The sequence below is a fragment of the Uloborus diversus genome, unplaced genomic scaffold, assembly GCF_026930045.1.
Source record: "Uloborus diversus isolate 005 unplaced genomic scaffold, Udiv.v.3.1 scaffold_17, whole genome shotgun sequence".
In the NCBI taxonomy this organism is placed as follows: Eukaryota; Metazoa; Arthropoda; class Arachnida; order Araneae; family Uloboridae; genus Uloborus; species Uloborus diversus.
The window spans coordinates 1112336-1127042 of NW_026558318.1; the positions used below are offsets into that span (position 1 = coordinate 1112336).

Below are 14707 nucleotides of genomic sequence, written 5' to 3' on the forward strand. Positions count from 1 at the left end.
GTAAACATCAGTAGCAATGCTATCGCTACGAAGCACTGGATCAAGTTTGCTCCAAAATGGCGGATGCGTCGGCTCCCCCACTATAGAGGCCTTACCTTATACGAATCTGCAGTTTACGTCAGATATTTGAAAGATTTGGCACAGAGGTCCTATGATGCTCAGAAATTCACACGAGTCCCCCCCCCCCCCACATGAAGGTGACTCGCCATGGGATTTCTCGCCAGAAAATCCGTGAAACAGATTGTTTACGCTTATTCAAAACAATGATCGAAATGTTGGGAATTAAAAAATATCGAATTAGCTCAAAATTGAAATTTGAAGTCGTTGAAGAGAAATTTTCCATTTTTTTTAAATTTAAGCCTGATTGTTGAACCGGCGCCACTTTGGAACAAATTTCGTTTTTTGAGGTAAACGCAGCTAGTAACTAATATATTTCATTCTAGTTTAATTCGATTACTCTCTTCGTAAATATTTTAGAATTTTCAGGGTTTTTGTATATCATAAGAATAAACATAGCACGATAAACTATTCATATTATCATTTTGTAGTAAGTTACCGCCCTAAGCCAGGGCTAAGGCAGAAATACTTAAAATACACCACCAGCTCAGTTATTCCATCCGAGGACTGCAGTTTCGTGCTTTTTAGCACTCATCAGCCCGAAATAGGAATCACATGAGCTGGAGGTGAAAAACCTCTTATGGGAGCCAAGAGAGTCAAACAAACTGGTAGCTAATGCAGAATTAGCAAACTAGATGAACTGCAGTCCTCGGATGGAATAACTGAGCTGGTGGTGTATTTTAAGTATTTCTGCCTTAGCCCTGGCTTAGGGCGGTAACTTACTGCAAAATACCATGCTTTGCCATCAATCTTTGAGTTGAAGCGCACCATTGCTGCGGTCACTCATCTGGTGTGTTAATTCTGCATTAGCTACCAGTTTGTTTGGCTCTCTTGGCTCCCATAAGAGGTTCTTCGCCTCCAGCTCATGTGATTCCTATTTCGGGCTGATGAGTGCTAAAAAGCACGAAACTGCAGTCCTCGGATGGAATAACTGAGCTGGTGGTGTATTTTAAATATTATCATTTGTTTAAATAATAAGAAAATTCGCAAAGATTAAGGATGAATCTGTTATTTAAACATTTGTTTGAAAGAGTAAATTCCACTGTCCTATACGCAACTATTCAAAACTTTGAAGCAAATGTTCTTATTTGATTCATTATGATACTCGTATGATCATAAAGTTGTCACTGTACTTTAATAAATTAATTTATTTAAAAGAGCATTATACATTTTCTACACAAGCAAAACGTGAATGAATAAATTTTTCTTTTACTCATTCCAGGGTGACTCTGGCGGCCCTTTGATGCTATTGGACGACAATGACCGATGGAAGACAATTGCAATTGTCTCTTGGGGTAGAAGAGGCTGTAATCCCAAGTTCCCGACTGTATATACAAGAGTATCCTTCTATTTAGATTGGATCAAGAAGCATGCCAACTTGAGTGACATATCTTAAGCTCCCATGTTCTTGCTGTGCGAAGAGCCTGGCAATATTTTGCAGAATGTTTTTATTACGTTTTGTTTTTAAGTCCATTGTGTCTCGTCGAAATAAGTAAATAAAATGAATTTTGATGTCCTACATGATTCAGAGCATATTTTCCGTGATCCAGTCCAGATATTCAGTAAGTAAAATGAATTTTGATGTCGTACATGATTCAAAGCATGTTTTCCGTGATCCAGTCCAGATATTCGGTGACTCTCGTGTAGACGCCGGGATATCCTGGTTGAGCACACTTGCTTCCGAAAGACACGACACCGACCACTGTCCAATGCCGCGATCTGTCGGGGATGACCATCGGACTTCCGGAATCTCCCTGGAAAAGGAAACAAAAATCTTTCAATCGGTGCTGCCCAACCATTTTTATCCACAACACATAGAAAAAAAAATATTTTTTTTTTCAAATAACATGGGAATGCTACCATTACTACATACAGTGAAACCTGTGTAAGTTGACCACTTGCGGTGCAGTACTTAGGTGGTTAACTTAGACAGGTGGTCAACTTATAGAGGGTAGTAACAAAAACTTTTTTTTTTTGTTATTTCTTGCCCTATGCATTCATTTTTTAACTAATTGGAATACTTTAAACTAACTTTCATTGTTCAAAATTACTTTAAAACAAAAAGTAAAAATGTTTTTAAATATTTTCAGAGATTATTTACCAGAATGACGCGTAAATTATCAAGTAAATTTAAAATTTCTGTAAATCGACAGAAGAAAAAAAAAATGTCTCATTGCTTATGAAAAACTACTTACTTGACATTAACAATTCCTAAAAATTCATAACAAGTCAAAAGTGACTTAAATTCTTCATTTGATTTTTTCTTGTACATTTGTAACAATGGTAATCAACTTTTCAACAAAATAACTCCTTAATGAAGTTTGGCGCATTTTCTGGGACTTAACATAAGCCCAATGTTTTTCGATAGAAACATAAATATTCATTGTTTTTTGTTTTTTTAATGCCTAGTTGCTTATTTGATGCATAACTGATTAAACTTTTAGTACAATCTAATGCTTTTGTCAACTTACGAAGGGTTTTTTAAAATACTCCAAACCAAAGCTGGTGCATATTAGTGGTCAAGATAGACAGGTGGTCAAGATAGAGAGGTGGTCAAGTTACAGAGGTTTTCCTTCATTATATAAGATAGGACTAATTCCGTTCCTGACAAAAGCGGTCAACTTATACAGGTGGTCAACTTACAAAGGTGGTCAACTTTACAGGTTTTACTGTACTTTATCAATACGAAATTTCTATGTGTCCTTTATATATTAGAAACGGACTTAGTTTCGCGAGTCCATTGTAGTCGTGGAAATTTAAGATTCGCGGAATGGTTCAACTTATGTGTCATGGGTCAGAAGTAGCGACGCTACTGTAGTAGCTACATTTTTTAGTAGTTTGTAGAGTAGCGCACTACTTTTTGTAGCGAGTTGTAATTTCGAGTTGTAATTCTGTAACGAAATTTCTACGTGTCCTTTATATATTAGAAACGGACTCAGTTTCGCGAGGCTTCAGTTTTCGCGAGTCCATTGTAGTCGTGGAAATTTAAGAATCGCGGAATGGTTCAACTTATGTGTCATGGGTCGGAAGTAGCGACGCTACTGTAGTAGCTACATTTTTTAGTAGTTTGTAGAGTAGCGCACTACTTTTTGTAGCGAGTTGTAATTTCGAGTTGTAATTCTGTAACGAAATTTCTACGTGTCCTTTATATATTAGAAACGGACTTAGTTTCGCGAGGCTTCAGTTTTCGCGAGTCCATTGTAGTCGTGGAAATTTAAGATTCGCGGAATGGTTCAACTTATGTGCCATGGGTCGGAAGTAGCGACGCTACTGTAGTAGCAACATTTTTTAGTAGTTTGTAGAGTAGCGCACTACTTTTTGTAGCGAGTTGTTCGATACAAAAGAATAGCGATTTCTGGAAAATTTTATCAGTGGCGTAAGAAAAGGGATTGTGTCCAGGTCTGGACACCTAGCTTGAAGCTCAAAATTAATTGAACCTACAAAATAGAAGTTCCTAAAAATTAATTTCTATATATTAAGTTAAGTTTCTTCTTCTGTTTGAAATTTTTTCTCATCTAACCAATTTTATGTATGAGTCATTCTCTAGAAAATGCAACTTTTGAACGCAAATACTTTTCAATTTCGAAACCGTTTTTTTTCACTTGAGTGTTACATATTAGGAGTAACCATAAATAATGGCCCAGATGAGTTCCAATTATTTTACTCATAAATCAAAAAAAAAAAAAACCTGTTCACGGAAAACAAAAAAAAAAATTAATGTTTGAAAATCAAGGGCAATTTAGTATCAAAGTAATTTTGTTAATTGTGCAAACAATGTGCTATTTTAATGATTAGTGGGAATCTAGTACAGTAAAACCTGTAAAGTTGACCACCTGTCTAAGTTGACAGCTTTTGTCAGGAACGGAATTAGTCCTATCTTATATAATGAAGGAAAACCTCTGTAACTTGACCACCTCTGTAACTTGACCACCTGTCTATCTTGACCACCAACATACACCAGCGTTGGTTTGGGAGTATTGTGAAAAACCCTTTGTAAGTTGACGGCTAGGCAAAAGCATTAGATTGTACTAAAAGTTCCTTCAGTCGTGCCTCAAATAAGTAACCAGGCATTTTAGAAAAATAAATATTTATTTCCATCGAAAAACATTGGGCTCATGTTAAGTCCCAGAAAAAGTGCCAAAATTCAATAAGGAGGTATTTTGTTGAAAAATAGATTACCATGGTTAAAAATGTACAAGAAAAAAATCAAATGAAGATTTTGAGTCACTTTTGACTTGTTATGAATCTTTAGGAATTGTTAATATCAAGGAAGTGGTTTTTAATAAGCAATGAGTCATTATTATTATTTTTTTTTTGATCGATTCACAGAAATTTTAAATTTGTATGATATTTTACGCGTCATTCTGGTAAATAATCTCTGAAAATATTCAAGCAACATTTTTTCTTATTGTTTTAAAGTAATGTTAAACAATGACAGTGAGTTTAAAGTATTCCAATTAGTTAAAAAATGAATGCATAGGACAAGAAACGACAAAGAAAAAAGAGTTTTCATAACTACCCTCTATAAATTGACCTCCTGTCTAAGTTGACCACCAAAGTACTGCACCGCAAGTGGTCAACTTACACAGGTTTCACTGTATTAAGCTCTCTTAAAGCATACTGGCAATTTATACTTTTGGTAGAATGCCTAAAATTGATGCATGTCCCGGCAATCATTTATTTTCACCTCGGAAACAATGACATTGATAAGGTCTGTCATGGAGGCAAGATTCTTGGAGGTGAAGAATTTTCCATTATTATAGGCCTAATGTATTTTTCAGGGAAATATTTTTTTTCTTCGTTGCTACTGCACATGTTAAGCATAATGAAAACACGTTCACATATTGGTTTACATTAATTTACATCCCTTAAATTCAAGTTCACGGAGGTGAGAAGTCACAATAACCGCACTTAGTTTTTAAAGCAAAAACCTAAAAACCTCACAGCGTCTTTATGACGAGGATGAGAAGCAAAGAAGAATAAAAAACTTATGGTCGCTGACGCACTACATGCACACAAAGTCGGAAACTAATGGATATCCAAGGGCGGATTCAGGGGAGGGTCAAAGGGTAAGCTGACCCCCTGTGAGAAGAATTTCATGATTATTATTAAACTTCAATTTTTTTGATTCGAAAAAATAGTTCATGGAATCAATGTCAACATTTCTTCTTTATTTATTTATTTATTTTTTGCTCGGTTTTGTATGGTAGTTCTTTTTAAGCTTCTTAACGCGTCATAATTCAAAGAATTGACTGGGTTTGTTTACTGGGGTATTGCTATTTTGATTTCTTTGTTCATTTTCAAAAGCATAAATTTCTCTAACGAGCTTAACTTTTTTCTTAGTTCTCCTCCCCCTCAAACCACATGTTGTGCGTGTCATGTGTGCTTTTTCCTACTATTTATAGATGTTACCTTAAACTTCGGTTATATGAGATTACATGACCAGCATATCTGTCGAAAGAAATGTGACTTTTGATAAAAATTTGAGGGAATATGATCCATGGCTGAGGATGCGGCATTAAAAAGTTAGGGGGAGGGTAGGGGAGGTAATTTGAATGGGTTTCGACTTGGGGGGGGGGGGGCGTTCTCCGTAGCATATGGAGGCGGTACGCTCTCATGCATGGAATGATGGGCAACCTTGCTTAACTGCTGCTATTATACGTAGGAATAATAACGATATCCATTGAAACTTGACCCCCCCCCCCCTTACAAAAATTTCTGGATCCACCCCTGTGGATATCTATCCATCAACTTCTGGCTTTGTGTGCATGTAGTGCATCAGATATGCAATTTTGACCACTGTTTCTGTATGATTTTTGTTTCTTATCGTCTCCTCATCACCCCTTCTAGTTTTGCCACACTCAGTTCAGAAACGACCTGTAGAATGCTATACACTTGATGTTCTGAGTCCTCAAACACATGTAAAGCTTTTGGCGGTTCTTATGCTGACATCGTGATTTCTTTTTGCCATCCCTCTACGTTCAGCTCGAAGAGTACCTTCTAAGGCTCCTATAGTGGAGGAGCCGACGCATCCGCCATTTTGGAGCAAACTTGATCCAGTGCTTCGTAGCGTTAGCATTGCTGCCGATGTTTACATTTCTTTAGCATGTGTTAAATTGAGTCAAATGGGTGGTTGTTCGGCTGTTAATTGTGTAAACAGCTCTAAAAAAGGATTTCGGCTCTTCAGGTTTCCAGTAGATGCAGAAAGAAAAAAGAAATGGATAAATAATGGCACGCGAAGTGACAGGCACCTTGGAAACGACGCCAACTGTTTCCAAAATTTCGCCAATGTTCACCTTCGCTTCCAACTCTCTCGTAATCTGTTTGGCGAAGGATTGCCAATAAAGGTAGCTTTCCCTGTTGCACGCTTGCTCCAAAATGGCGGATGTGTCGGCCTCCCCAGTTATAGGGGCTCTAGTACCTTCCGTCATTCTGCTGCTTGGTCATTCCATACGAAATGAGCAAAATTCACAAAAAAGTGGTGGCCGCATGGTAGAGATTTTCATTAAAATTAGTGTACAGGTTTCTTTTATGCCTATATAAAAATATCTAAAACATTTTGGCTAAATATTTTTTATTTTCATAATTATACGCGATTGAAAATTGGCCAAATTGAACAGCATTCTCATAAATGCAAAATGTTGCATTTTTGAAGGCTTGTATTTTATTAACTATTTAATCGAAACATAAAAGTTATATATAGTTGTAATCTATGGAGTAGGGCAATTGACTTGATATAAATAAAATTTTCAAAATTATTATAGTTAACTTTTAACCGTGTTTTAAAAACCGAAAATATTTCAGTTTTCTCATAATTAAGCATTATATTTTCAATCTCAAGCTTTGAGGAAAGTGTTAACTTTGCTGAAATTGATACCCAATAACATGCTAAGTGTCATAAAAGAAATGCCTAACTTTTGAAGTTGTATTTTAACTTTTGTCTTCAAAATCAGTTTTAAACTTAGTGACATTTTGTAAAATGGCAATTTTCCCCTTCACATAGGCCCAAAAATTTAAATGAGGTAAACCTTCGACCAACTTTCAAGTTTTGCAGGAACATAAAACAGTATTTCTACTATTTGCTTGAAGAAATTCAAAATTGGTTTTAGATTTCCAAGCTTTTAAAAAAAATCAGAACATTACCATTTTCTTTGTGTTTCATGTGAAATTACGAAAATTCAAAGAAATAGATAAATACAGTCGACTCCCGCTACAACGCGATCCGACTTACGCGAAATGGCTATAACGCGAGTTTTTCCGGAGCAACGAATTTTAGAGCCAAAGCGAATTTTTCGCTCCCAACACGAAAATATTTGGAAAGGAATTGTGATGCTAAGTTTCGGTTTTGTTATTGACTACTAAACACTAATTCGTGAATGTACTTTCATCCTTTGAGCATCACTGAATGCGGAAGTTCCCACATACCGCACTATAAACATAGTATTGTTAGTGTGTATGTATCAACACTCCTCATTTTTCATTTATTCTAAATCTGAAAGGTGATGAAATATTTGGCACCCTGGCACGCTGTTTCATGTAAAGTATGAAGACGGAAACAAAAACCAAAAGCATGAGACAATTTAAGAAAAGGGTGAATCTTTCATACGTATAATTAAAGTCAAGAGAAGGTAATCTGTATAAGTCCAGGGGGTCCCAGAGGGGCATTACCATAGATGTAAATGTTATAAAAGCAATTGCGAAGCTCCTGTAGTTAAAAATATATTAGAATGACGATCAGATTGCGCAGGATAAATCATCTTCAATTTTTAAGGTATATAAATATAACTTATTGTATCTACTGTAAAGCACTATTACAGTGCAGTGCTTTATTATTACTACATACTGTACGTTCCGTACTGTTTTATTTTTATATACCTCTCTCTCATTGATCATTGATTTTGTGCATTGTAACAGTATTTTATGGTGAATAATGCAACTTTAAAAAAAAAATACGGTAAAAATTCAGGTCTTTATGTAAGAAACGGTAATATATAGTTAACAAATGGTCAAAAACCGTTTAAAGCGTGTTTAAATGTCTAAAATGATTGGGTATGTTAATAAAAAATCATATGACACAACACTTTTCCACAACGCGAAATTTCGATTTACGCGAGGAGTCTTGGAACGCATCCCTCGCGTAAGTCGGGATTCGACTGTAAATCTCTGTTTAACGACGCTCTATTTAACGACGATTTTTCACGGTCCCAGATGGTCCACTACGTTTTTTTGTGGTCCCTTGAAAGTCGTTAAACAGAGAGCCAACTGTATATATATTTATTTTTTGCGCTCTATAAAAGTTCTTTCGATCTGGCTAAAATTTTGTGGCTCAATTTTTGTAGGAAAATCCAGTTGAAGATTTTCATTAATATATTTCAAGAAGATCCAGACATCATCTTAAATAGTTCATGTGTACTATAGTAACGGTCCATGTGTGTTCACTAATTTAATAAGAAAATCCCTTATCTGAAAGGATATTGATGCATAAAATCAATGTGTAGAAAAACATTACCATACATTCGGACCTCCATATATCGAAGTAGCAAATTGCCGGAAAAAATTCGATATATAGAAATTTCGATATATAGAAATGATTTTATTTTATCCTAAAAATCTCCTAAAACATTAAAATTAAAGCTAATTTTCGTGTATGAAACCTAGTTTCTAATTTATACGAGCATCGGATTAATTGAAAGTTAATTAAAAAATAACAGAAATTACATTTTTGCGCATTCATACATCTTCATTCTTTGGCAATTCAACTTGATCCGCAACATTAAAAGGGATTTTCGTTTTGACAAATCGAGAGAAAAGTAAAAAATTTATCTACTTGAATGATTTCGATGAATGATCGCAGCTAAAACGACTAAGGAACGATAATCAACAGACAAAAGGGATGACTTGAAACTGATTTTACAATGTTACTGGTTACAACTATGATATTTGAAACTTGAGGGAATTCTAGAACGAAACAACGACCTATCTACACACCCTTCAACCCCAGTTTCCTTATGAGTTTCGTAGCAACCTTTAGTGAACATCATTTTCTCCCCTAACCTTTATTTTTCATGAGACAAACAGTCTAAAGAGGAAAAAAAAAATCTACGAATGTCTCGAAAAAAATTCAATATATAGAAATTTTTTCGATATGTACAGAAACAATTTTTCTATGAGAAATGAACATAGAAATTTGCCGGGATTTCGATATATAGAAAATTTCGATATGTGGAAGTTCGATATATAGAGGTTCGACTGTATATGTAACAAACAAATGAAATTATTGCTGCTGGGTTTAGGCCTGATCTCTATTCTCTTTTAACATATGTTCCTTTTACTGATGATTGAGATAGATCTGAGACAAGGAATTTAGGTGTTCAATTGTTAATTGAGCTGAAACGATGATAATTTCATATCTCCAAGACAGCTATGGGTATTCAAGAAGTTGTTATTGAGCCTAACTCTCAAGATTGATAAGTTTTATTCATGAGAAAAAAAAAAATTAAGGTTGTGGCAGGCAGAAGGATAAAATATCTTGCAGTTATAAGTGATTATTGTATGTTGTATGTATACTTGTTTTGACGGATAATAGTTTGATATATTCAGTAAATTACCGCCCATTAGCCAGGGCTAAAGCAGAAATACATGAAATACACCGCCAGCTCAGTCATTTCTAGCCGAGGACTGCAGTTTCGTGCTTATTAGCTACCAGTTTGTTTGGCACTCTTGGCTTCCTTAAGAGGTTTTCCATCTCCAGCTCAGTCACTTTCCTTAGCCGGGCTGATGAGTGCTAATAAGCCCAAAACTGCAGTCCTCGGCTGGAAATGACTGAGCTGGCGGTGTATTTCATGTAATAGTTTGATAGTTTTACCAATGTGCCATAATACGCATTTTTGCCATTGATAGTAGAAAGAAAACTGATCTGCTTTCCATTGAAAATTAGATTCATTGTGCGGCAAATGTTTAACTGGCAATTTTTATTCTGGAAGGAAAAGCCATAATTAAAATAGAGACAAGTTTCGCTACCAAAGGAATCCCTTTGTTTCAAAGAATGATTGAAATAAATGGGTACAGGGTTTGTCCGGAAAGTAATAGGACTGAGTCGAATAAAAAAAATTTATTGAGCCAATTGTTACAATTCTTTAAAAACTTTCAAAATAGGCTCCTTCTGCGCGGATGCAGCCCTGCCAGCGTGATTTCTAAGCATTAAAGGCGTCACGGTCATCGAGAAGGAATACTAATAGAGGGAGCCATAGCAAATGTCTCAGTGAAATTAGCTTGGGACCCAATGTTTCCCAGGTCAGGTGACTTGTTTGGCTGGGAAGTTGTCGCGTATTGGCACGCAATCGCTCTTATGGCATTAAATATTTTTCAGACGACGCGACGGCGCTTATCATGAAGTCGGGGCTACAAATCAGAGCAACTCTGGCTCCAACTCCTTTACCGCATAATAATAAATAAATAAATAACGGATACAAATACAGGCCTATCATTCAAACTCCCCCTCCTCACTTCTTTCCGGATTTTAAAATATAATGTAACTGCATTTTTCATGTATTTTGATGTTTATTCCCTGAAATGACGGGCATGTACAAATAGTTTAAAGTGTTCTGTTATTGACTGAAAATTTATGGATTCATATGTATTGTAATCAATGTTTCGAAATGATTTCATACGTAGGCATACTAGTATTTTAATTGAAGCATAAAAATAGCAAATATTCTTTCTTGCGCATCTGCTGTTCACAGGAGCTTGGCGAGAAGATACTCGCCAACAAAGCAAATGTACACAAAATGCTTAAGAGCCGTTAAAAAAATTACTAGTTAAGTAAAAAGTGTTTTTATGGAACTAAAATGTTATTTGCACTCAAGATATATAATGTTTTATAACTTTAATAGATAAAATAAGTACAAAAATTAAAAAATTATAGGCAACTGTGGAATATGTACTCGTTGAATGCATATAAATGTTATTTTTTATTTATTTAGAAGTAAACAGCATTCGTACATGCTAGGGAAAAGTTACTGGACCTCCTGGTGTGGTTTTTTCCTCACAGTTTACAATGCTAGAATACTGAGCTATTACTATAAATCTAATTTTTCCCTTCTACAGTTAAAAGTTATCATGCATGGCTTCAGCTAATGAAAACTTTTTCAGCGGTTACGGTCAACTCGAAATTGCTCCCCAAGTCACATGGTACTGTTGCCGTATCGGGATAGTAGGGTTGCACTCTCTCCATCTATTCCTTCTCAATGGTCACGGTAGGCATTCTCCGGAATAGCCTTGAGAGTTGCGGTGCATGCTGCTTGGATCCCCTCTGTCGTCTCGAAATGCTTGCCTTTCATCGGCCTTTTCAGGCGAGGAAACAAAAAAAAGTCCGGGGGGGCCACATCTGGGCTGTAGGGCGGCTACGGAAGCGTTGGGATGCCGGCCTTGGTCAGGTAGCTGTTCGTCATCAGTGAGCACTTTTGGGACCAACTTTGCTCACACCTTGAGCATGTTCAAATGCACCCTCACAAAACCATGAACCTCAGATTTTGGTAAATTTTACATTTGGGCAATTAAACGAATACTTAGTCGACGGTCTCAGTTCAAAACTTTGCGCACACGAGTCACATTGCTGGTGTTTGTCGAAGGTCTACCAGCACGGTCTTCGTCGGCGACCTCTTCCCGGCCCGTCGAAAAGACCTGGTGCCACCGAAACACACCACTTCTTGCTAAAACCACATCTGTGTAAGCCTGATTGATCACATCAAACATCTCTGTCGCAGATTTACCGAGTTTGACACAGAATTTAATCGCGCACCTCTGCTCTAACGAACGCTGCATTTTCGGCTTGCACCCCTCACAGAAACACGTCGAGCGAAAATGCCTGTCCTGACTCTCCAGGTGCTCGGAGACAATTGACTAGCCGCTCGTTCGTTAGCTAGGAATCCCTCTGCCGAATCCAGCCGGCGCGTGCACGCTCCGAAGTACTTTCGCGGCGGAAAAAAATCAGTCCTATTACCAGGTGTGATTGTGAGTTCATCAAAAAATACCTGAAAGTTTCAAAGCGAGAACGGGGGGGGGGGGAATCTTTGGCCCCTATTACTTAAGTGCACCTATGCCATAGTATTAAATAGTTCAATAGTCAGAGTCGAAATAGTGTGTGTACATTTAATTAAAATTTTAATGGGTTACAAAGTTACTTTTGAGCTGGTGTTATACAAAATTATCTTGACATTTGTCCATCTTTAGGGATAGGTGTCCATCTTTAAGCTCTTGCAGGTATATTTGATGAGTATTATATAATTTTTAAAAAAATTTGCGGAGGTAGGGAGATAAAAGCATAACAAAAAAACATAATTCCGGTATTTTCGGACATAAAAATACCGGAAATACGTCCAGAAATTCGGTAAAATACCGGAACACAATCACCCCTGTATTACTTTCCGGACAAACCCTGTATATTTCGTCAAATATACTAATTCATGGATAAAACAAATTTCCTCAAACTTATAGCCGAATCTCAAATGCTATTGAAATTTAGACGAGATGGTCCTTTTTAACCTCAGTATGTTCTTTTAGTCATGCTGACATGATAGGTTTTCTAGAAACTTTAGAGTTTTTTTTTTCCTATACGACGGGTGGAGAGGAAAATTCAACTTTCAGTGGCACAATTATATTTAATTATGCATATTGGACTATTATATATTTCACAATAATTTGGGAAACATTTCAGCAAGTACTTCGTAAACATACTTTTGAGAAAATGAAACATGAAAGAAATGGTTAAGTCTTGCTAAACTTACAATTAATAGCCGTAACTAATGAAATTTTACCTTAGTTCAATTTACTCTAGTAACAAAAATACGCTGATTCCAATGATTAATATTTAGCATTATCTACAAGACACTTTAACATGTTACGTAAAAAAAATAAGTAAGTTAAGGGCATTCCCTCATGTTCGAACAAGCATCTAAAATAGAGAAAAAAATGAAAATTTCGGAAATTTTTGATGTTTTTAAAGTACGATTTCATCATCAAGAAGTTCAAAAACAATTACTAAATTAAAGAAGACAGTTATTTATAGATAGTTTTTCAATCTGAATCCTTTTTGCTGTTATTTTTTTTTTTTATTAAAAGAGCTAGAAGAGAGATTTGAAATTCGAAGTAAATTGACAAGTTCTCAATTTTTGTTAATATCTCAGATTCAAAAAAAAGTTCCGAATAAATTTTACTTTCCTCTTTCCTAATAGAGATTTGTTTATAGATTGTGGAAATATTTATTTTTAATGTACGTTTATAACTTACGGAGTTATTGAGTCACAAAGTGGCTGTCATGAACTCTGAAAATTTAGGCTTAGCGTAAGCATCAACTTCTAATTTCAATAACAAAGCAACAAACAGTTTTTAAACTTCCATACTTTGCATTCCCTCATATATATGCATGATTTACCTAAATAAAAATTTTAATTGAAATCTGTGACATGTCAGCCACAGCTGATTTGCCCATTTCGCATGGAATAACCCTGCTTCAAATGAAGAACAACGATAATTTCACATCACGACGGGGGGGGGGGGGGGGGATGGATTTTTTATTCAACGGACTTCCTTTAAATTCTTAGCACATGCAAAGCCGTGCGGGTACTGCTAGTGTATGATACTCATCGGTTTTCGTGTTCGGGATAGATAGGGTGTTATTGATGTTGGATAACTTTTCTTCTATGTATCGGAACATTTTAAGTTAGTAAACCGATTCACTGAAACCAACTTTGTGCTTGAATTGCGGAAAGAATTTAGATTGTAAATCAGTAGGTAGTTTATTGATGCATTTATTTTTTAATTTGGGGACGTGCCACTATTACCGCCGGTGAGTTAGTTGAATGTGAACATACATCGAAAAGGATAGTTCATTAGGGCCATTCTACGAAATGTGACAGCTCATCTATTGATTTCATTAAAAAATAGTCGGTTTAATAAGCCTTTTTTCTATAGCGAACTCTTTTGCTTAAGAAATCGCACATACGTTCTTTGTATTTTGTAAGCAACACACTTTTATTCACACATTACCCTTTTAAATTATTATCAAAATATATAGAAATGAATGTTTGTCTGTATATCATCCTTGAACTCGAAAACTACCCGGCAGATTTGGCTGAAACTTTCACCGTTTGTTATTTTTGGTACTGGGAATGTTTATAGACCAGTTGGAAAAAAACTTCGATCGATAATTCCTTTTTTATTCCAATTTAAGTCACAATCCATTGGATAAATACGAATAAAATGATCGGCTGCAGAAATGAATTCGCGTGAAAGATCTCATTGATAAGAAGTTGCCATTTTTCTTGAGTTTGAACAAATAAATTCTTTCCTTATTGTTTTATGGCTTTTCATGCAACGGGGGGATTTAAAACTTTTTCTATTTGATATTTTTAGCGATGGATTGATCTTGCAAACTGCGTGAGTACAAAATTTGAGGCTTCACTTGATACCTGGACCGATTATTATGAAAATGGCTATTTATATGTATTTTTCCACGGAGAAGGTGCATAATAGGCTCATTGAAGCCACTCGCCAGCAGGTGGCACTGCAGAGTAGCAACTTCTGCCCCGTT

The 14707-nt window shown here is 35.9% G+C and overlaps 1 protein-coding gene across 1 annotated transcript in view; it reads right to left on the bottom strand.

Annotated features, from left to right (window-relative positions):
• Nucleotides 1-439: 439 nt before the first annotated feature.
• Nucleotides 440-14707, bottom strand: part of LOC129233110 (proclotting enzyme-like) — a 117742-nt gene continuing 103474 nt past the window's right edge. Inside the window, exons 9-10 of the mRNA XM_054867169.1 lie at nt 1717-1871; nt 440-494 (exon numbers count right to left, since the gene is read on the bottom strand). Of these exons, the coding sequence (XP_054723144.1) occupies nt 440-494; nt 1717-1871 (210 nt within the window). The remainder of the gene's footprint in view (nt 495-1716; nt 1872-14707) is intronic.